The sequence below is a fragment of the Simochromis diagramma genome, unplaced genomic scaffold (genome assembly GCF_900408965.1).
Source record: "Simochromis diagramma unplaced genomic scaffold, fSimDia1.1 OVJJ01000451.1, whole genome shotgun sequence".
Classification (NCBI taxonomy): domain Eukaryota; kingdom Metazoa; phylum Chordata; class Actinopteri; order Cichliformes; family Cichlidae; genus Simochromis; species Simochromis diagramma.
Genome location: NW_024387276.1, coordinates 34,362 through 55,232, shown reverse-complemented (window position 1 = coordinate 55,232; position 20,871 = coordinate 34,362). Strand labels below are relative to the sequence as shown.

Sequence of the window (20,871 nt, the reverse complement as noted above, 5' to 3'; positions counted from 1 at the left end):
GAAATCTCAGAAAAACAGGTTTATTTACACACTCCAGGTGCACTATATACAGGTGAAGGAGAAGGGGGCCAGGGTTCCCAGGGGTGCAGAGAGGAGTCGGGAAAAGCGTCCAGAGTCCCCAAACCAAGCACGAGAAATCTGCATACAGAGAACAAGAGTTAGCACGGCTCTTTCACGGACAGAGCTCAAAACTGGCTGAGGCTAAAGTAGCACTGACGAGCGTTACTCAATAGTCCAGCGGCGAGGTGCTCTCAGTCACTGCCTTAAGTAGCGGGAGCAAACAAGGTGAGGAGCCACAGGTGATTGCCTACAGGTGGTGGAGGCCGGGAGCTCACAATGAGCTCCGCCCAGGGAGCGAGCAGAGAGAGAGGAGAGAGAGAATGGACAAAAACATAACATGTAGCCACACAGGGCCAGCCGAGCAGGCACGGGGACCATGACAGTACCCCCCCCCCTCAATCTTGAGAGTAGAGACAGTGTCTATCTCTACTCTCAAGATTAGGCTTAAAACTTTCCTTTTTGCTAAAGCATATAGTTAGGGCTGGACCAGGTGACCCTGAATCCTCCCTTAGCTATGCTGCAATAGACGTAGGCTGCCGGGGGATTCCCATGATGCATTGAGTTTTTCCTTTCCAGTCTCCTTTCTCACTCAGTATGTGTTAACAGACGTCTCTGCATTGAATCATATCTGTTAGTAACCTCTGTCTCTCTTCCACAGCATGTCTTTTATCCTGTCTTCCTTCTCTCACCCCAACCGGTCGCAGAAGATGGCCCCGCCCCTCCCTGAGCCTGGTTCTGCCGGAGGTTTCTTCCTGTTAAAAGGGAGTTTTTCCTTCCCACTGTCGCCAAAGTGCTTGCTCATTGGGGGTCATATGATCGTTGGGTTTTTCTCTGTATCTATGAAGCGCCTTGAGGCGACTTTTGTTGTGATTTGGCGCTATATAAATAAAATTGAATTGAATTGAATTATCTGAGGAAGAAGCAGAGTTGGTTTGTTTCCAGCTGAAATCATCCAGGCTCAGGAATTTGAATCGATCCACATCATTTCTGCTTGAACTAGAGAACATGAGTGTCGACTTACATTTGGTCTGTGAGACACATGTCATAGTGACAGTATTTGGGTTAATATGGCATTACTCACCCTGGTCGCATTTCTTCAATATCAGGCACCAAGTTCAGGAACTCGTTCTTTGCAGCCCGCGCAAGGTAGGTGGTCTCCAGAGTGGGAACCATCGGGAAGTTTTCACAGTCTGAGCAGGAGGGACTGGAGGCACGTGAGCTGTTCTCAGGGGTCCTTTAACACAAATCACACCAAGTTAGAATCAAATAGATAACCTGTCAATAACCGTTTGCAGATCGAGGTCAATGTTCCTAAAAATGTTTACTTCTGGCCCATGGAGCCACAGCGGGAGTCCGAGAGAGGGGGAGGTAGAGGAAGGGGTGAGGGTGGCACTGCTGAAGCTCGTCACGGATGGATCACGTCCGATCGGTGAGATGAGAGAAAGCTGAAGTGAAACAACAGCAGGATGAGGTAGACGTCAATATAGGAACTCCCTGATGTGACACAGAAAGGCTATTTTTTTATTTCTTTGTATTATTTCTCACCTTGCAGTCACTGATGCTGTTCACCAGCTGGTTGTATTCAGTATTGAAGGTGTGTGTCAGAAGGCGCAGGAACTACAACACAACAGGAACAAGACCGATCAGCTCCGAGCAGAGAAGGAAGAAGGCAGCAACAAGAACGCCCACTAAGCCCACGTTTTTCTCACCTTGGTGGCCAGCTCCTTCTCACGCTTTCAAAGGTGGTGCTGGAGATGTGCGAGGAGACGGAGGTGGACGTGGACAGAGTGCCGGAGCTCACGCTGGGGGACAGAGACTCACTCAGGGACTTGGTGGTGGGAGCTGTTCCCACGGGAGCCGCCTCTCCCAGAAGGTGACGGGTCTTTTCCACCTGGACGAAAGATGGGGGCGAATGTGAGGTGGGGAGAAGAGGGGAGGTTAGTCATGTAAAGTCTGTACTCTAAGAAAAAACTTTTTAGAATAGCACTTTGGTCTTTGAGTTGAAAAGTCATTTTCCCTCTACGATATTAAACAGATTTATTTCTTTATGAATCTTTTAAGGCCCCACCTCCTGCAGCTGCTCCATCTTCTCTAGCTCCCACTGGTGCTCTAGGATGAGGCTATCTCCTCTGGGCCTCCAGCCGGCCAGGTTCTCCTCTCCACGCACATAAGCCACTGATGTGTCCAGGACCTTCCTCCTCCTCCTCTGCATCCCTGCTCAGGACATGAGCCCTCATTAGGATGAAGCTCTCCACAGAATTATGATAAAACAGCTGCCGTTCTTTAAACATGTTTCATGGCCGCTCACCTGGGCTTCCAGTGTCAGACATCTTACACAAGCTCAGCTCGTAGATCCCAGTCACTCGGTTGCTATAATGAAGCAGAAGTTTTGAACAAGGAAACTTTGTAACAGGGCAGATATCTTTGATTGTGAAACAGAGATGGCCACAGTGCAGCAGCCCAGATTTACCAGTCAGCAGTTTTGGAGTATCCAGTCCCAAAGAGGTTCTTGAGAGAACGGGGTGGGGAAATCTTGGCGTCTCGGGAGTAAAAGACCGTGCAGATGTCTTTGGTGATAATGGCAGGCTGGATGCAATGGTCCAGCTGCAGAGAGGAGATAAAGGGTGTGTGTTAGACACGATGACATCAAGAGACTTAAAAACACGTACAAACAGGTACAACACGGCGGAGCAGCGGCTGACCTCCAGATACGCAGATAAGGTCATGTAGATCTTCTCTCCGTAGGTAGTGACGCGGTTGAGCAGGAGGGAGTTGTGCAGGGAGCTGTCCCACACTGCCTCAAAGCGATAGAAAGTGCTGAAAAAGACAGAAAGAGGAAAAGTTAGCTTGGCAGCATTATTGTTCACATTCATCCTTTAATCATGACAAAACGTGAGGAATCGCACTGAGGTGAGACCTTGACAACAGACAAATCAGGAGCCACAGAGTGTCAAGTGTCAGCCCACACCAATGATAAGAAAGAAATTCATTTACAGACACGTGAAAAAGCAGTTTAAGGTTCTAGATCTGGATGATTACAACACATCATTATTTATTTAAAGCAACACAAAATGCACAAATGACTGTAACCAAGTACATCCTGTGATTCAGCAGCTGATAGAACCAACTTTAGCAGCAAAAACTTGAGGTAATCATTTTTTATTAGTGTTTCACAGCAGTGTGGACGGATTTCTGGCCCGTTTGTCTTTACAATGTTTCTTCGGTTCATTGAAGTTTGCAGATGTTTATTCATTCACAGCTTTCTTAATGTTCAATCATGTTGAAGTCTCAACTTTGAGCCACTGCAGCACCACTCTGTTGTTGCTTTGCTGCTGCGCTCTGGAGTCACTGACCCAACGATGATCTCTTTGACTCTAGAGTACTTCATGGCTCACTCAGGGACCTGGACACTTTGCAGTAGGGGTGGGTTTTGATAATCAATTTATCGATTAAAATCAATTCTGGCTTGGATAACGTGATATTGATTCATTAAAATCCTGAATCGATTTTTTAATGTTCATTTATTTTGCCCGAAATGCCAGAATCTCCAGTCAAACCTCACAAAATTTCAAGAACCACCAAACAGCTAAAACAGTAAATGAGAGCAGGAACACGGATTCTGCACAAAGACGTAAACACAAAGACCCGCGGATCAGAATCAGTGAGACGTCGCCTTTCTCACCCGACGGCACGACACTCGGGGCTGAAAGCAGACAGCTCGCTGATTCTGATGTTTCGGCGGCTCCGCGCTTTGTGTTTACGCCCTTTTTGCGCTGATTCTAAAGCTGTTAGTTTGATGTCTCTCCAAAACAATATTGACTGAACCAGCAGCAAAAGAAGATCCAAACTACGCTTCACAAAAACATCATCATGAATTCACTCTGACTTTTGCTGTTTTGCTTCCACCACACTTCATGCACAGCTCTCTCTCTCTCTCTCTCTCACACACACACACACACACACACACACACACACACACACACAAGCTCAACGTTAACAAGTGGGAATTTTTCTGGATTTAAGAGAAGATGAATAAAAGTGAGCAGTATTTACTACATGCTTTGGGTGACTAAATGGAGGATGGATAGGTGACATGAAAACACTACTGACCCTTTATACTGAGCCAATAGCTCACACACTTCTACTAAATCTGTCTAAAGAGCCAGTAATCACAGAGGATAGATACTGGAAGCAAACTGAAATGTTAGGAGGAACTAAATCACACATTACAACACCAGTGGCAGCACCCTGCTGTCTCACACATCGGGATCACGGTCCTGTTGAAACGGGCTAATTGCTAAAGCTCACAGTTGCATTCCTCTATACTCAATATGATGGAAAAAACTATTTTAACAAAAAATTTAAAAAATGAACAAGTAAAAGATCTACTATAGCCAAAAGAAGACCATTTACAGACTATAGCCCTGTGAACAAGTATTTGCCTCCTTTCTCATTTCCTATCTTATTCCATATTTGTCACACTTACACCTTTCACATCAATACATTTATAACATTAGACAACAATGTCTAATATTCAACGGCAGTTTTCAAGGGCAAAACGCTATCCAAACATACTTGGTCCTATATGAAAAAGTAATCACACAGAAAACCCGATACCTTGTGTGTCACCTCTGACACCAACAACTGCAGCAAGCGTTTGGTGCTAGAGGTCACATTTGGACTCTGGACCTCTGTGGAGTGTGCACATGATCTCATTACTGTCTAAAAATCCAAGGAGTGCTGAATCATTGAAAAATACACAGTAACAGGTGTGTAGCATCGCTAACTAGGTAGCAACAAGCCTCTAACACAGTGTATGTATGCTAGCGGCTAATCTAGCAAACAAATGAACAGAGTGCTTTTAGGTGTTGCACAAGGATAAGATGATAAGCTGTGTGTCTTTTTTATAATGACCTGCTTCAATTTACCTTAATCCAAGGAGTGCTCAGTGTGGGTAAATCTGCCATGAGCAGATAAAGTGGATGAGTGGGACTAGGTAGGTGTGCCGAAAACAGGCAACAAAGCTGACGCTGAAGAGTGTGCTGAGAACATAGTGGCGCCGCCAGCAGGTTTCCGGCTAGCAGGAAGACTTTGGTGCAGTAACACCTCCAACATTGGCAGTCCCATTTTGTGAAAGCCAGTAAAAAAATAGTTAGGTTTCCATGTGTCATTTGTGTGGAACAATGCTGCACAACAAGCTAAATAGATTTAAAAAAAACGAAAAAAAAAATTGTTGAACAACAGAAGATAAATGTCCTTTTTTTCTATTTCCAACTGGCCGGCTGTGTGGTGTGCAGCGTTAAGAGGCCAGCATTCAGACCCCAGAGTTTAACGGCCAAGTTCGAGTCTCTGACGGTCCGTCTGCTATAGCGGGGTAGGCCGAGCGAAAGACGAAGCTCCGGGCTCCTCCTTTTTCCAGCTTTATTTTTTTCATTCACATTTATTTAGATATCAAGCTGCAAGTAAAAGCTCAGGGAAACACTTTTAAGGCGCCCTTTAAGGTACCCTATATATGTCCTTTCACATCTTATCACTTCATACAGTGCTGTGGGCCAGTCTACACCTGCTACTTTCTGCACAAGCTTTTATCACACACGACCTCTGTTTACAGGTAAGAAATACAGTGTCAGTAATGTTAAAGTGGCTGTGTGGAGTAGCACAGCCACTGCTAATATAACACTTTTCACATGCATTTCTACATATTACAGTGTCTTTTACCATCTTTATGGTGCTAGCTTAAAGTCATGCTGTAAATGTTAGCTTGTAGTCAAACATATTCAGACCATGTTAGGACAGAAATATTGGCTTCTATCATGACTAGTTAACAGAGATGTTAACTGCCCACGCGTTACTGTAATCCGATTACTTTTTTCAAGTAACGTGACACACTGTTTACAGCAACACTGTTTACAGCAGTGTGTCATGTTGTTAAAAAAGTGAGTGACGTGAGCACAGTTCTGACATATCAGGAAGTGAACACAGTGACTGAAGCTGTGTTCACATTCATCCTTTAATCATGACAAAACGTGAGGAACCACACTGAGGTGAGACCTTGACAACAGACAAATCAGGAGCCACAGAGTGTCAAGTGTCAGCCCACACCAATGATAAGAAAGAAATTCATTTACAGACACGTGAAAAAGCAGTTTAAGGTTCTAGATCTGGATGATTACAACACATCATTATTTATTTAAAGCAACCCAAAATGCACAAATGACTATAACCAAGTACATCCTGTGATTCAGCAGCTGATAGAACCAACTTTAGCAGCAAAAACTTGAGTTAATCATTTTTTATTAGTGTTTCACAGCCAGAGGTGGGCACTAACGCAGGGTAAAGCGTTACTGTAATCCGATTACTTTTTTCAAGTAACGAGTAATGTAAGGGATTACTATTGCAAAAAAGGTAATTAGATTACTGTTACTTTCCCGTAAGCACGCTGCGTTACTGCGTTACTAAAACCGTAATTTTTTTGCCAGAGTGCCTCATGACCATAACAGCTGTGTGCAGATCAACAATGGATAATCTATGGAGGAGTGCAGAGAGAGTATGACCGTGCAGCGTTTAAAGCGTGGAAGTACTGAGCTTACTTTGAGTTTGATTCCGTAAAAAGTGACAAAAACTTTTCGAAACTTCTTTTTACAGCGAAAAAAAACCCTTAACTTCAGAGCAAGCACCGAGTACGCTACTACGGGATTGGAAATTCACAGAGAGACTCGCGGATTCCTCCACTGACCCCTGCGGCACACCTGCACCAGGTCCGGGGCAAACATCCGCCTGCTATACAGGTGAAATTAGAGCAACAGGACCGGTGAGTCTTTGATTTTATTTATTTTCTGCTGTGTTTCACTTGTATTTATTTGAAAGACTGAGTGCAAACACAAATTCTTTTATTTATGTGCTGGAATGTGCAGAAAATAGGTTTAAATGTTAAACAAATTTCTTCTCGTCAGAATGTTGCATATAATTTAATTTTTCCTTGATGCATAAAGTTAAAAGATTCAAACTAATAAAACAAGTTTTAAAAACAGACTTTTCCATTTGATTACATTTTGTATGATGGATGATGCAGAAAAAGTAGAATTGGGCTGAAAGATCTATTGCTTTATTACCTATTCAGGTCATAAATCATGTTTTTAAAAAGTAACTAAGTAACTAAGTAATTAATTACTTTTGAAAATAAGTAATCAGTAAAGTAAAGGGATTACTTTTTGGGGGAAGTAATCAGTAATTAGTTACTGATTTACTTTTTTTCAAGTAACTTGACCAACACTGCTAGTTAAGTTACTACCATAGTTAATACAGTTGCGGGTAACATGATAGTGCTAACCCATAACCCCGAACTCTGTAATACTGTAAATGATGAGTGATTTAAGTTAACACTAAACATTCAACAGTGTCTCCTGAACATTTATAATCAGGTGTGAGTCTGGCTGCATTGACTTTTGAAGATGCAAATTTAGCATGATGGCTGATGGTGCTGTGTAAGCTTCTACTTACCTTCTACACTGTGTTTAACACACATTTCAGAATAGCAAAGAGGAGCACTGTTGCTTCATCCTTAATACTTTAGAGGAGAACTGGACTGCAGATCAAAAGGTCCTTAATAGCTTTTTGTCCTCCCCGACCCTCAAAGCCAAACCAGCCATGAGAGCTGATGGGACAGGATTTGTAAAAGTGACATTATCAGAAAGAAAGGGGAGCAAGAATACTTGATATTTGCATTCTTTAGAGAAAAGTATTTGAAAAGGCTGTCTGCTGTTTTGGATTGATGTCGTTCTCCGGAGGCTCAAAGAAGTAGGGCAGTGTCACGGTCCTTTTGGCAGCAGAAAGCTGCTGAGTGCTGGAAAGAAGCACGGCCACACCAGCTGAAATGTCTCACTGACACAGAAGCTGTTGGCCATCCTCTGTGTTGCCACTGTCTTCACCCTGCTGTTATTAAGTCTCAATAACATACATTTCTATGTAGCTAAGCTTGATGAGCGATGCCTTGTTGGCTGACATTTATGTCTTTGAGCGTGTGAGAAGTTTAATAATTATAAAACCACATGATTTGACAAATGTCCTTTTAACCGTCAGCTCATAGTGAAGCACACTGAGCCACCCGGAGCTATAATATCAAAATAGAAGCTGCTACCTTTGTCAAGAGTGGCTGGATCTGAGTGCATACTACTTTTAGTTATTCAAATTTTGCTGAATTTGTTAAAAGTCCTGTCTATGTGCAGAGAGTGTCTTCCAGAGGAACGGTTCTGTGGGGATTGTGATGTTCTGCATCACGAACATCAGCCACTCCACAACAGAGAAAGTGTTATTGATGTTTTTAAAGCCATTCCTCCAACCACATGTATTATTAGAGTGGACGGTCAAAATTGCACCAATATACAAGATATTTCCTCATGAGATTCACTCAATTTTGGTTTTCATATGTGTCTACAGCCAGTTAGAAAGAATCTATTTAAGTGGTTTTCTCTTTCTTGGTAGCTCGCATTCTGCCAACAGTGAAGCTTTGAAACTGCTCCTGTGGGTTGTGTAAACTTCACAGTGTCAGCAGGAAAATCGTGATTTTAATCGACATTAATAGTAAACAGCAACCTGCTATTTAGGTTTCTGTGATGGATTTGAACATAGTGTGATGGAGCATGTTTTCTGCCCTTGCTGTACAATCAGAACATGGTATTGCTTTAACAGAAGTCATCTGTGAAGGCAGTGGTGTATTATTCATGTTGTTTCTTTTTCTTTTTGGTCCAAGGAAGTTATGATGTGCAACCAGGCGATACACAGATGTCAAACATGGCAGCAGCAGTGCGGCCCTGATTTAAAGGACCTGGTTAGGAGTGGATATTGGCCAGCATCTGTCAACATGTCTACTCTTTACACTTTAGACCTCTTGAGAGCTCCTTCCTGGAACTAAAAGTATTTTCTCCATTGTGTGGCTTTGTGCTGAAAAGAGCACAACAGATTGTCTGGAGAGAAGGTGAAGGAAAGTCAGCTGAAGCAAGACAGTTTGTGGAGTTTGTGTTGGACTGTATGTTATGCTGGGAGCCTGGGGATTAGTGCACTTTGATTCCAAGTTAATACTAGCTAGTGTTTCTCACTGGTTTTTGGGTGGTGGAGTAAAAGGGATTGGTTGGTGGCTGTTTTCTAATGTTAGCCTTGTCTTGGTTTTCTTACACGCAGGGTAAAGACATGGTGATGAATGAGTGTGTGGGCCGTCTGCTGAGGACCAAGAGCTCAGGACAGTCAGACGGGGGCGTCGCAGCAGGAGTCACCGTGCTCGACAATCCTCTGCTGTTCTGAGATGTCACACTCCTGCCTGCACATACAAAACCACAGTGAAGTCAAAGTTCCACCTGCACCTCCACCTGTTCTTGCAACAGCATGAAAACTGACAGAGGTGAGACAGCAGAAAATGTTCTTGTCTAAGTTAAGGAATTAAGTTAAGAAGAGTGATTAAATAAATAGTTTCTTGCATTTTTGATTTAATGATTGTGTTTAGGATTATTTCAGAAACATGTTTAGAGGATCTTTGTAAGCCTGTATTTACTTTAAAAGAAGGGAAGCACTTCTTCATCCTACAGAAAAGGTGACACATTACAGATGAGTTCATAAAAAGTGTCTCTGTCACTCTTTCAAGGCTCTGTCACTTTTTCTTTTGTACTGGAATAGCATGGTAAAGTAGGCCTAGGTTGCCATCTTGTGGCAGTGTGTTGTTACTACAACATATGAAATTGTGTTTCTATTGGAAATATAATTCAGCACCACTGAGCCGCTCTCTCAGTTACAAACTGAACCTGTTTTTTAGACGTATAAATTACTTTTTTCTTTTTTGCCTGTCCCGTTTGGATCTTTAACCATCAGAATTGTTGTCTGAAGGCCAAGAACGATGCCAAGTGGATTTAGTTTACCAAGTGGATCATCATGGCCTTGCCATATTGGTCCATTTGATTGCCCTTTATTATAATTATGTATTTATTTTATTTTCGTTTTTTAAAGACGGGACAGACATGACTGGGGGAGAGGGAGAGAAAGAAAAATAGAGGTGAGACGAGATGGTGAGAAAGGGGGGAAGAAAACAAACAAAACACCTGGATCACCTGTATGGAGATAAAAGAACAGAAGAGAAAACAAACAACAAAGAGCAACATGATAAAAACAACACAATCACAATAAACTAGCTAACAGTAGATACTAAATATTACATGTTATCGGGTTTTTTTGTTTGTTTGTTTTTTTCTTTTTTAATTTCACCTGTTGAGAATGAAAAAAGAAAACAAGCAGAAGAAAACGAGAGCAATAGAACAAACAACATCACGATGATATATGGGAATATAACTGTAGATACTAAATATTAAACATTATTGTGCAGCACGTAAGATCGACAGTGCACAGTGTGCTTCGAGGGAGGAGCCAAAAAGGGTGTAGTTTGTGTGTGTGAGCACCCGTGTACACCTGTGAGCATGAACGCGCTTGTTGACTCCAGTTATTTATACTGAGGTTTCTTTTATTTGTCTGTTTTTTAATAAGAAGAAATTCCAGTAATTTCATACTATCATTGTTCATTTTGCATTAATTATGAAAGCGCCTTTTTGTTTCTTATTCTTTGGCTTCTGATTGCTTTTCCACAAACTCCTGAGATAACTATATGTACATGGCAAAAATTAATATGGACTGTTGTCTGGGTCTCGGGACGGTGCAGTGTTTACATTTGGCTCTGGTCTATATGGACAGCTTGGCCACAACTCGTTACAAAATGAACAGCGTCCTCGGCTTGTTGCAGAGCTCTGGGGGGCAAAGGTCACAAAGGCTGCATGTGGAAGGTACCATTTAATTATAATTATATCATAAATAATTGAAAAAGAAAAGCGTTTACTGCTGAGCGAACAGGAAACTTCAACTTCTGTCTTATATCTTCAGAGTGATCATACTGAGGTCCACCAACAACACAGATGTTTAAAATGTTTTTACATTGTGGACTTTCCTTTTCATGCACTCTTTTCTCAATCAGCTGTCACACACTGGTACTGACAGGATCCAAGAAGGTGTACTCGTTTGGGTGTAATGAACAAGGGCAGCTGGGACGTGGAGAAGAGACTCAGGCATCGGTGCCACTACCTGTGCAACTGCCACATGGTAAATACATTTATCTGAACAGAGTCGATTCAGTTTACAATTACACAAAAATAACAGTAACAATTAAATAATTTTATTATTAGAGTAATAATTAAGGTGTGTCACATCCAACTGTATAGACAGAGGTTATAAACCTGACAAAGACACACACATATATTCACTATGCAGCAATAAAAAGTGCTACTCAGAGGTACTTAGTCTTCTGACACCAGTGAGGAGCTGCACTGTTGGGCTTTGCACTTGCTGCAGGTGTAACACAGATGAGCCAATAGCCCAATAGATAATTGGGTAAAGCTTAGTTTAAAATAATTAGTAATTCTGACTATAAGGGCTTGAATATAATCATAGACAAAATGTTTGGCCACGCATCAAATACTGGAAATCTCAAAATAATCTAAAAATAAATGTCACAGACTCACGGCAGGTTTTAGGTTTTCTGCTGTATGTTTTTAAAGTGCTGATGAAAAAATAATTTAAGCAAATAAAACTGGACCTGAATTTGATCCAAATAACCAAGTTAACCACAGTTAACAACAAAAAGGTTTATTGCCTAAATGTCACAAATTAAGCCCACTGTAAGAGCAAGTCGCTATATCTTATCTTTCTTCTGGAACTGAAAAACCATCCCATACAGTACAGTTGACTCTTAGGTAGATAATTTCTCATCTGTTTTTATTCTAGACATTTCTAACATCTATGCAGGAGGAAACACTTCATTTGCAACACGCACGCCTAATGAGGTACCAGCACAAATGCATACAGTGCAGTAAGGATACCTGTGGGAGGATGTAAACATGGCTTTACCAGTTATATCTACTTGTGAGGTCATGTGTCTAAACCAAACACGAACCTTTGCTTCTTTCACAGGGCGCTGATAACGAGTCAGGCAGTGGCACAAAGAACAAGGTGACAGAACACTATTGATAACATGATTGACAAATATAATCCAAAGCTGTGGAAAAATCTAAAAGAGTAAGTCTAACACAAAAGCAGCTGTTATTGTTGTTGTATGTAACTGGTTTGCTGCACAGCATCTACACTGTAGTCTTAGTGTTACTGACTAACCTCATGAACTCTTCACAGGGAAATTCACAGGATGCTCACATCTCCATCCTGTGTGAATCAAAGCTTTCAAATCAGATCAAATCACTTTTATTGTCACATCACATGTGCAGGTACACTGGTACAGTACATGTGAGTGAAATTCTTGTGTGCGAGCTTCACAAGCAACAGAGGTGTGCAAAGTACAATAACAAAAGAACAAGCAAATATAAGAATGGCTAAATCTGAGAATTATATGAATAAATATATGTCCAATATAAGAGTGTATGCATATTACTGAATGTGTATACTAAATATGTATGTCTACGTGTGTGTGTGTGTATACATATTTTACGAAATTAATAGAGTAAAAATAAATATATAGAATATACAGAGGTTTGTAGTTGGATATTGTGCAAAACAGAGGCATTTATATACAGTATGGAGTGCATAATGTAGAAGTTCCAGTAGTTGAAGCTGAGGTGTCTATGACGTGTTCAGCAGTCTGATGGCCTGGTGGAAGAAAGCTTCTCTCAGGTCTGCTGGTACGGGACCGGATGCTGCAGAACCTCCTTCCTGAGGGAAGTAGTCTGAACAGTTTATGGCTGGGGTGACTGGAGTCCTTGATGATCCTCCCCGCTTTCCTCAGGCACCGCTTCCTGTAGATGTCTTGGAGGGAGGGAAGCTCACCTCCAATTATCCTTTCAGAACGCCGCACTACTCTCTGGAGAGCTTTACGGTTGTAAGCGGTGCTGTTGCCGTACCAGGTGGTGATGCATCCAGTGAGGATGCTCTCAATGGCACAGCGATAGAAGGTCCTGAGGATGCGGGGGCTTTCTTGACAGGAAGTAAGAACACCATTTATGAGCATGATCATGACTTCTTTATATCTGTTGAATTTAACATTTGAATATACACATTTGTCATTTTCTTCATGTCAGCAAAGATAAACGTACTCCGGTTTGGACTTGTCACTTGCACGGCGAGGTTTTGAGAAGCTGGTAATGCGAGATGTTGTTTTTGCAGAGGTATTGAACTGGAATGTGACTAACACACGTTTGTAACCTGATGAGTAATTAACTAAAAAAGTAAGAAGTGGCCTTTAATTAAACCTTTAATTAATAACAAGTTGCATCAGCAGGCTGAGACTGCTGTTCAGCAGCTGCTTCCATCTGTTGATATGACCCTGTGGGAGTGGAAGGATTGAGGATCTTCCTGCTTCTCAATGAACTTCTGCATGCATGCATACAGAAATGCAGATGGCAAACAGAGCAAAAAGCTTGCTGATGCAGTCGCTGCTACATGCAACGACCTCCCCAATGAAAGCGTCCAGATTTTAGGACGGTGACACCTACTATTTTGCTTACTGGCTGTCCCGACTTTAGTGCAGTTCTCACATCAACATCATTCTATCCAACTCCAACAGTTCTCAAAGCAGTGAATGCATTTCTCATAACACAATCTCACCATATGCAAAAAACACTAAACTAACAACTAATTTAACAAATCTGAGGAATTAGTCCAAAACCTTGCTGAAGCGTTGCGATTTTAGAGCTCATAATTACGTCACAACTCAATTATTATTTAATGTAATTTAATTGTTTTTAAAGCAATTTTAAAGTCTGTTGTTCAGGCATATATTTAGGCAGACTTTAACAACTTTAAAATCTTCAGCACGTCTATTAAAAGTGTATTTATTGGATTAATATATACTGTTTAAATGCATCACTGTATTAAATGATAGCATTTTATTCTAACGAACACTCCACGATATCAGCCAGTGAAGAGCTGACTGTAACTTTGTCATCCCTCAGGGGAATGGTGGTCCTCACTGTCACCCTCCGATATGTTCAGGTGTGGAAGACGGCCCTCTCGTGGATCCCAATCTTTAAGTCTGCTTCTTGCAACGCTCAAGCCAGAAACGTACTGCTAATCCTCCAGCATATGTACTATGTCAGTATCAGAAGTCACAAAGTTTAATTAAATGTATTACTGCTCAGCTTTTCAACAAAAAAAGTTGGATTTTCACACAGCCAGTATAACAAATACTACCACTTCTTGTTTTAAGACCAATGAGATAAACAAGAAAATCCCAGAAACAACTTTTTGCCTCGAGCTTAGCCAGATGTTTCTAAAGGAGGATCTCAAACGTTGGTGAACAAAGTCAAAACTCAAGGTGAGGTCAGCTGACAACAAGTACTTTGAACCTGCTAAGATGGCAGTCAACCCAGAAAATGACTCATTCATGTTAACACACTGTTAAGCTCACTAACTGTTTATGTGGGTTGTTTCTTTTTTTTCCAGAATGCAGATGATCTGCCTGTGATTCTTTGCAAGTACCCATTTGTGATGGATCTGAAATCAAGAAGCTGGTTTTTGACATGAATTCTGCATTCACTCAGGTAACTTCACCACCCTGTTATAGGGAAAACAATAGCAGAATTTGTAATTTTCCAGTCTGCGTTAGTGTGTATTAGTGATCGCACTTTAAAGCTACCCTATTCAGCAGTTTTTATATAACAGACAAAACAACCATCTATAAAAATCAAAGGAGTCACAACAGAAAATAAACTAACAGAATACAATCATAAATCAGCAGCTGCCCTCAGTGCTGCAGAAGATTCCAACATTTTGTTGTTTCATTTGTTTTAGTTCTCTCAGCACTCTTTCACTCACAGCTCAGGCAGGCGTCAGTTCAAACCTCAGAACAGAAGCAAGAGCCAGTCTAGCTCACGTGGTTCACCAGCTGGCCTTATATACATCACAATTGGAATTTAAATATTTAAAATCATGATACTTTGTTTTGTCTTGCAGAATGAACAGCATGCGCCTCCACAGATGCTTTTTGTTTTTCCTTACGGATGGATTCCCCAGTCAAAACCCAAATTTTTTAAACTGCACCTGCAGCGCGCATCACTTTTTGAAAGCAACCTTCAGAGAGCTGGCAGCTGCTGCTCACAGCGACTTCAAGAAGCCACTTGTGGTGAATATTTGATTGATCACCTGATGATTAATGCATAGCCATTCTTCTGCAACTGTTCTTACCAGAAGCATCTCTAATATTTATATTTCTCAGGTCCATTTTGATGAGGATCCAAACAGCAAAGATGTCTACAAAACGAGACCTTTTTACCACCTGTTTCTTAAAATGGTGTCAGAAGAATCTGGGATGTTCATGCTCAATGACTCCAAAACCCTGGCATGGTTTCCCTCCAATGTAAGACTTAAAACTGAGCCCACCAACTGTATAAAATTGGTTAAAGGATTGAAATTTAAACGATAAGCAATAATAGAACCAAAGTGAACTTTATTAATGCAGGCAACAGAGGAGAGCAAGAGAACCTTCTTCCTGTTTGGACTACTGTGTGGCTTGGCCTGTACAACCAGTGTATCATACACTTACCATTCCCACTGGTTCTGTTCAAGAAGCTACTCAGTTTAGAGCCGACACTGGAGGATATGATGGAGTTCAGCCCGACTGTAGGACGGTAAGTATCCATTTCATTTCAGTAACACATGCTGCTGCTGGTCCCACAGCCGGCCCCGGACAAGCAGAAAGAAAATGTATCGATGGACGTATTTTAAGTTGTCGTGTGTCAAAAGTTACAGTAAACTTGTGACTGCTGTAAAATGTACATAGTTTGAACTTCTTTAATACAACTTTTTTTGTTTCATTCTTTAACCTCCTAAGACCCGAACTCTTTCATGGCATGCATTTTTAATTTTTCTTTGCTATTTGGGCTGATTGGGACCTAAAGAATGTAAAAACAAAGAATTACCAGATTTTTTTTTCTTTTTACCTAATTTTTGTTTCTGAGAAAAATGAGATCCACATATGAGGACATTTGTATCAAATTTTGATAGAACAGTGGCAGTATAATGTCCTCGTATGTGGATATCAGGCCCTTGTAGAGAAGAATTAAGTATTTTGGTCTAGACGTCCCAAAATGTGATGTCACATATCTGGACGCCAGGGTCCTAGGAGGTTAAAGGAGTCTGCAGACTATCTAAACTATGAAGATGATGTTCTGGATAACCTCATGGGCAACTTTTTAGTATGCGTTTTACTATAGAAGATGATCAGTATCTGTCTCATTCTCAGGTTTTGCAGCTAAACTCATCTGATTTATAACTAATTTACAGATAATCTGGGATGGAACAGATGTTGACCTGGATCCTCAAACTCCTGGAAAGCCACTGACAGGTCAAAATAAGTAAGCCTATAAACATGAAGTGTTTGTGAGGTTCATCTGCAGCACCTTTGTCTCTGTGAAATGTTTGCTAATTTAACATTTCCCTCCAAACAGGAAGGAGTTTGTGGAGGCCTATGTGAATCATGCCTTCAACACATCAGTGGAGAGTCTGTTCCAGGAGTTTCAAGCGAGGCTTCTTCCTGGTGTGGTGAGCAGGATTTGGTGAGGCTGTTTCGACCAGAGGAGCTGCAGGGAGTGCTGGTCGGCCAGGACGTGCATGACTGGGAAAAGTTCAAACAGGTACAGTCAGCCAAACAGACACAGGCTGTAGCTTCACAGCTGTCCTGTAGCACAATACTGTGTACTGCATACTGTCAAAAGCATTCAGTCGGCTGCTTTAACACAAATATGAACTTGTAGTCACATCTCAGTCTTAATCCAGACTTTTGTATGATAGTATAATATAATAGTCAGCCCACCCTTCGCAGCTATAACTGCTTCCACTCTTCTGGGAAAGCTTTCCACAAGGTTTAGGTGGTTTATGGGAATTTTTTGACTATTCTTCCAGAGGTGCATTATGGTGTCAGACACTGATGTTGGAGGAGAAGGCCTGGCTCACAGTTGCTGCTCTAATTCATCCCAAATTGTTCTATCAGGGTGAGGTCAGGACTCTGTGCAGGCTAGTCCAGTTCTTCTACACCAAACTCACTCATCCATGTCTTTATGGACCTTGTATTGTGCACTGGTGCCCAGCCATGTTGGAACAGAAAGTGGCCATCCCCAAACTGGAAGCATGAAATTGTCTTGATATGCTGAAGCATTAAGAGTTCCTTTCATCTGCACTAAGGGGGCGACCCAACTCCCGATAAACAGCCCCACAACAAAACCGCCCCTCCACCACACTTTACACTTGGCACAGTGCAGTCAGACAAGTACTTCTGGCAACCACCAAACCCTGACACATCCATCGGAGTCAGAGAAGTGTGATTCGTCACTCCAGTAAACACATCTCCACTGCTTTAGAGTCCAGTGTTGAGATGCTTAAATCACTCCATCTGACGCTTTGCATTGTGTTTGTCAGTGTAAGGCTGGGATGCAGCTGCTCAGCCATGGAAACCAATGAAGTTTGGACATCTGTAACAACAGCAGACTGCAGATATTGGTGACTTAAGTGCACTATGAGCCTTAGCATCAGCTGACTAGCTGTCATTTCCAATTACTTCCACTTTGTTATAATATCACTAACAGCTGACTATGGAATATTTAATAGCGAGGAAATTTCATGACTGGACTTGTTGCACTGGTGCATCCTATCACATTACCATGCTGGAATTCATTCAGTTCCTGAGAGCGACTCGTCCTTTCACACATGTTTGTAGAAGTAGTCTGCATGCTGTGGGGATGAACAAAAAGGATTTTACCAGTATGATATAATCTGCAGTATGATCATTGCTTTAACAATGTAACAGATAGCTGTAAGAAGGCCTTAAGATGCTTATGCATACAGTTATTATATTAACCTTGTTCCAGATGCAGTTATAACTATTTTATACATATTGCATATCTGTGCTTATTTTGATGATGTTGATGTTCAGGTTCATTAAGGGTCTTAAGCTTCACTGGTGAGAGTGTCCAGATGATCCATGCTGAGGGAAAACTAGAACATAGAAGGATTGCAATACATGCTTACAAAACACTATATCAGGTTATTTTTAATATCTTTTATATGTCCATATTCTTGTATTAAGCTTTTAGTAGAGGTTCTTGATTAAAAAATTTATTTAGTAGATGATATACATAGTTTCAGTTCGGTTATTACATATCTGAGAGTGGTTTCTGTCTCTCTGTCTGGTTAGAGGTCAGGAGCTAGTCGGCGAGGTGAAATCGGGTGCAATTGTGGTTAGCACACAGACACACACACACACACACACTCAGTTAGAGAGAATCATTTAGAGGGGAAAGTTTAATCATGTTTTGCTGGGATTGCAAAAGAGCAGTTTGTCGCAGAACTGCTGCTGAGGTGTCAAGATGACAAGCGAGCATCCGGCAGTGACAGGATGTACCTGTTATGAAGATAGAAGACGATGTTCTTTTTAGACTGTGTTAAAAGTCATTGTGGTTTTGATTTGACGTATGTATATATCCTGTCTGTGACGTATGAAGGGGCGTCATTAATTCAAACCCTGATGCTATAAAAATCTGTGTATGCTTTGAGTAAGTCGAAGATCAATTCCTGTCTTCCCACGCGTGTATTCATTAAAATCATTGTTTGACCAAGAGCTTCTGGACCATGGTTGTTTGTACTCTCCTTCCTTTTTTGAACCTTAACAATGCCTAAGTGCTTGATTTAATACACCTGTGTCCATGGAAGTGATTGGAACACATTAATTGAATGATTTGGATGTGTTAGGGAATACTTTTGGCAACATAGTGTATATATGCCTGACCTTACAAACTCTATGATTATAACAGTCATTTTCACTGTTTTCAGAACACAAGTTATGGTTGGAAATATCATGACCGCCACCCCACCATACAGATGTTTTGGGAGGTATTTGATGAACTAACTGAAGAGCAGAGGAAAGATTTCCTTCGTAAGTACTTGCTGAAGCCTCCATTATGATATGTTACTGAAATCACACTGTATCATAAAACATTAGATTTTTCTGCACTTTACCAAGATATATTAGAGAGCAGCATTGTTTGATTAATACACTGTAAAGCTGCTTTATGGTTGAGTTAGTCATCAAAAACGTATGCCAAGGAAAGTGGGCCGAAATTCCTCCCAAAGCTATGTAAAGATTCGTTACCAGTTATCACAAACACTTGACTGCAGTTCTTGCTGCCAGGATGCTTCCACCAGTTAATACATTTAGAGCTCCATTGCTTTTTCACACAGGGCCCGCTAGGCTTGAATATTTTTTCCCTTAATGAATGAAATGATAAATTAACAATTGTGTTTTGTATTTACTTATTACACATAAATGTGACAAATATGCAAAAATACTTTTTCCTGTGATGTGATGATGATATGTATATGTATAGGTATGTAAAAGTTTTCAAAAAAAATAAGATAAGTAAAATGATATTTTCTTTCCATTGCTGTTCTTCAGGGTTCCTGACTGTTACAGGAGAGCTCCTATTCTTGGCATCGACCAGGTCAAGATGAAGGTTTTTGCTATTCAGAGCGGCACCTGTGAGCAGCACTTCCCTGAGTCAGAGACATGTCGCTCTAATCTGTATCTGCCTTTTTACTCAACTAAGGAGATCATGCGAGACAGACTGACAGAGGCCCTGCTAGCAGATACAGATTTCACACTGTGATGCTGGATCGTATGCAGCTCTAAAGGAGCGTGCACTGTGTCTGAGCCGAGGAGGAGGGATGAGATTTATTTGTACTCTTGGAACTCATCTTTTTTTCCTGTGGTACCTCAGGATAATTTACACTGTGCATTACAATAATTAAACTATAGCAATGCAAAAAATTCAACATCCCTACATAAGACAGCTGTGTAACAGCATCAGCATCATAAGTAGGGATGGGTACCGGTGTCCGGTGCCATGATGGCACCGGTTCTGACATAAACGGTAGTAACCAGACCGAAAAGCAGCGCACATTTCGGTGCTTTATTTCGGTGCTTTTTTTTCCTGAGCGGTGATACACTTCTAGCCAATCATTTTACGTTTCCGAGGATAGTAGGCGGGGCCAGGTACGTAAGTTCTTTTATGCAGAGCTACAGATTAAAAATGCCCAAGGCGAAGGGTCAAAAGTCTGGCTGTACTTCACAGCAAAAGATGCAAACTCAGCAGCTTGCAACAAGTGCTTTAGGCTGATACTGTGATACTGTCAAAGGAGGTAACACCTCAAATCCGATGAAACACCTGGCGACGCATAGCGTTTTTTTTTTTCAAAACCAGAGAATGCGCCGTATTTGATAGCTTGCTGCGAGACCTCACACCGAGCACATCTACTGCGGTGTGGTGCCTGTTATCGGACCCGGAGTTAGCAACATACCCAAAACACGAAGAGGAGAGTCCTGGCCCCTAGCCCTGCCAGTGTAGCAGAAATGATGAGGAGGATGATGCAGCAGCAGCCGTTCTTCTCTGCGTCAGTAGCTTAATGTTGTTCAGGTGTAATTTACGTTGAGTAGGCTAACCACATTATTACATTAATGCATGTAAGGTGAACTAGCAAACATCATCATAGCTACATGCGGCTGTCTTCTTGTTTGATGGCAGATACTCCCTTCACCCTGGCCAAAAAGGCAAAAATGACCAAAGAAAAAGAGGGAAACAGCTGAACATGAGAGTGTTTTTGGACAATGTGTTGTGTTTTTTCCATTGTTTAAGCACTGCTTCCAGCCAAGCGTGATACCATATATGCCCCATAGCTGCAGAAAAGGCTAACATTGTTATCTTTTTACAAAAAACCAGCTGAACATGAGAG

At 41.4% G+C, this 20,871-nt stretch overlaps 1 protein-coding gene and 5 long non-coding RNA genes across 10 annotated transcripts; 4 read left to right on the top strand and 2 right to left on the bottom strand.

Annotated features, from left to right (window-relative positions):
- Positions 1–4: 4 nt before the first annotated feature.
- On the bottom strand, positions 5–569 carry LOC120715678. Its single transcript, XR_005691714.1, has 2 exons — positions 218–569; positions 5–138 (listed from the first exon to the last, which is right to left on the bottom strand). It is a non-coding gene; the product is annotated as an uncharacterized LOC120715678 (long non-coding RNA).
- A 400-nt stretch (positions 570–969) lies between these two features.
- Positions 970–5,475, bottom strand: LOC120715675 (kinesin-like protein KIF1B). Of its 3 annotated transcripts, none has more exons than XM_040002764.1 (9): positions 4,975–5,475; positions 2,763–2,877; positions 2,531–2,664; positions 2,369–2,430; positions 2,129–2,274; positions 1,770–1,951; positions 1,606–1,677; positions 1,386–1,505; positions 970–1,294 (listed from the first exon to the last, which is right to left on the bottom strand). In XM_040002764.1, the coding sequence occupies exons 2-7, from the start codon at positions 2,784–2,786 to the stop codon at positions 1,662–1,664; spliced, it is 564 nt and encodes a 187-aa protein (XP_039858698.1). In that variant the 5' UTR covers positions 2,787–2,877; positions 4,975–5,475; the 3' UTR covers positions 970–1,294; positions 1,386–1,505; positions 1,606–1,661. The 3 variants fall into 3 exon arrangements, with proteins under 3 accessions (XP_039858698.1, XP_039858696.1, XP_039858697.1); XM_040002762.1 differs by having other exon boundaries at positions 4,989–5,475; XM_040002763.1 differs by lacking the exon at positions 4,975–5,475 and adding an exon at positions 4,678–4,942.
- LOC120715680 lies at positions 1,432–2,236 on the top strand. The gene is made up of 3 exons (XR_005691716.1): positions 1,432–1,531; positions 1,613–1,997; positions 2,122–2,236. It is a non-coding gene; the product is annotated as an uncharacterized LOC120715680 (long non-coding RNA).
- Positions 5,476–9,392: 3,917 nt separating the features above from the next.
- LOC120715677 lies at positions 9,393–12,085 on the top strand. Of its 3 annotated transcripts, none has more exons than XR_005691713.1 (4): positions 9,393–9,454; positions 11,066–11,190; positions 11,872–11,930; positions 12,058–12,085. It is a non-coding gene; the product is annotated as an uncharacterized LOC120715677 (long non-coding RNA). The 3 variants fall into 3 exon arrangements; XR_005691712.1 differs by lacking the exon at positions 9,393–9,454 and adding an exon at positions 10,343–10,877; XR_005691711.1 differs by lacking the exon at positions 9,393–9,454 and having other exon boundaries at positions 11,027–11,190.
- A 1,960-nt stretch (positions 12,086–14,045) lies between these two features.
- On the top strand, positions 14,046–14,600 carry LOC120715679. The gene is made up of 3 exons (XR_005691715.1): positions 14,046–14,184; positions 14,300–14,407; positions 14,536–14,600. It is a non-coding gene; the product is annotated as an uncharacterized LOC120715679 (long non-coding RNA).
- A 1,012-nt stretch (positions 14,601–15,612) lies between these two features.
- LOC120715676 lies at positions 15,613–16,613 on the top strand. Its single transcript, XR_005691710.1, has 3 exons — positions 15,613–15,719; positions 16,375–16,445; positions 16,539–16,613. It is a non-coding gene; the product is annotated as an uncharacterized LOC120715676 (long non-coding RNA).
- The last annotated feature ends 4,258 nt before the right edge of the window (positions 16,614–20,871 follow it).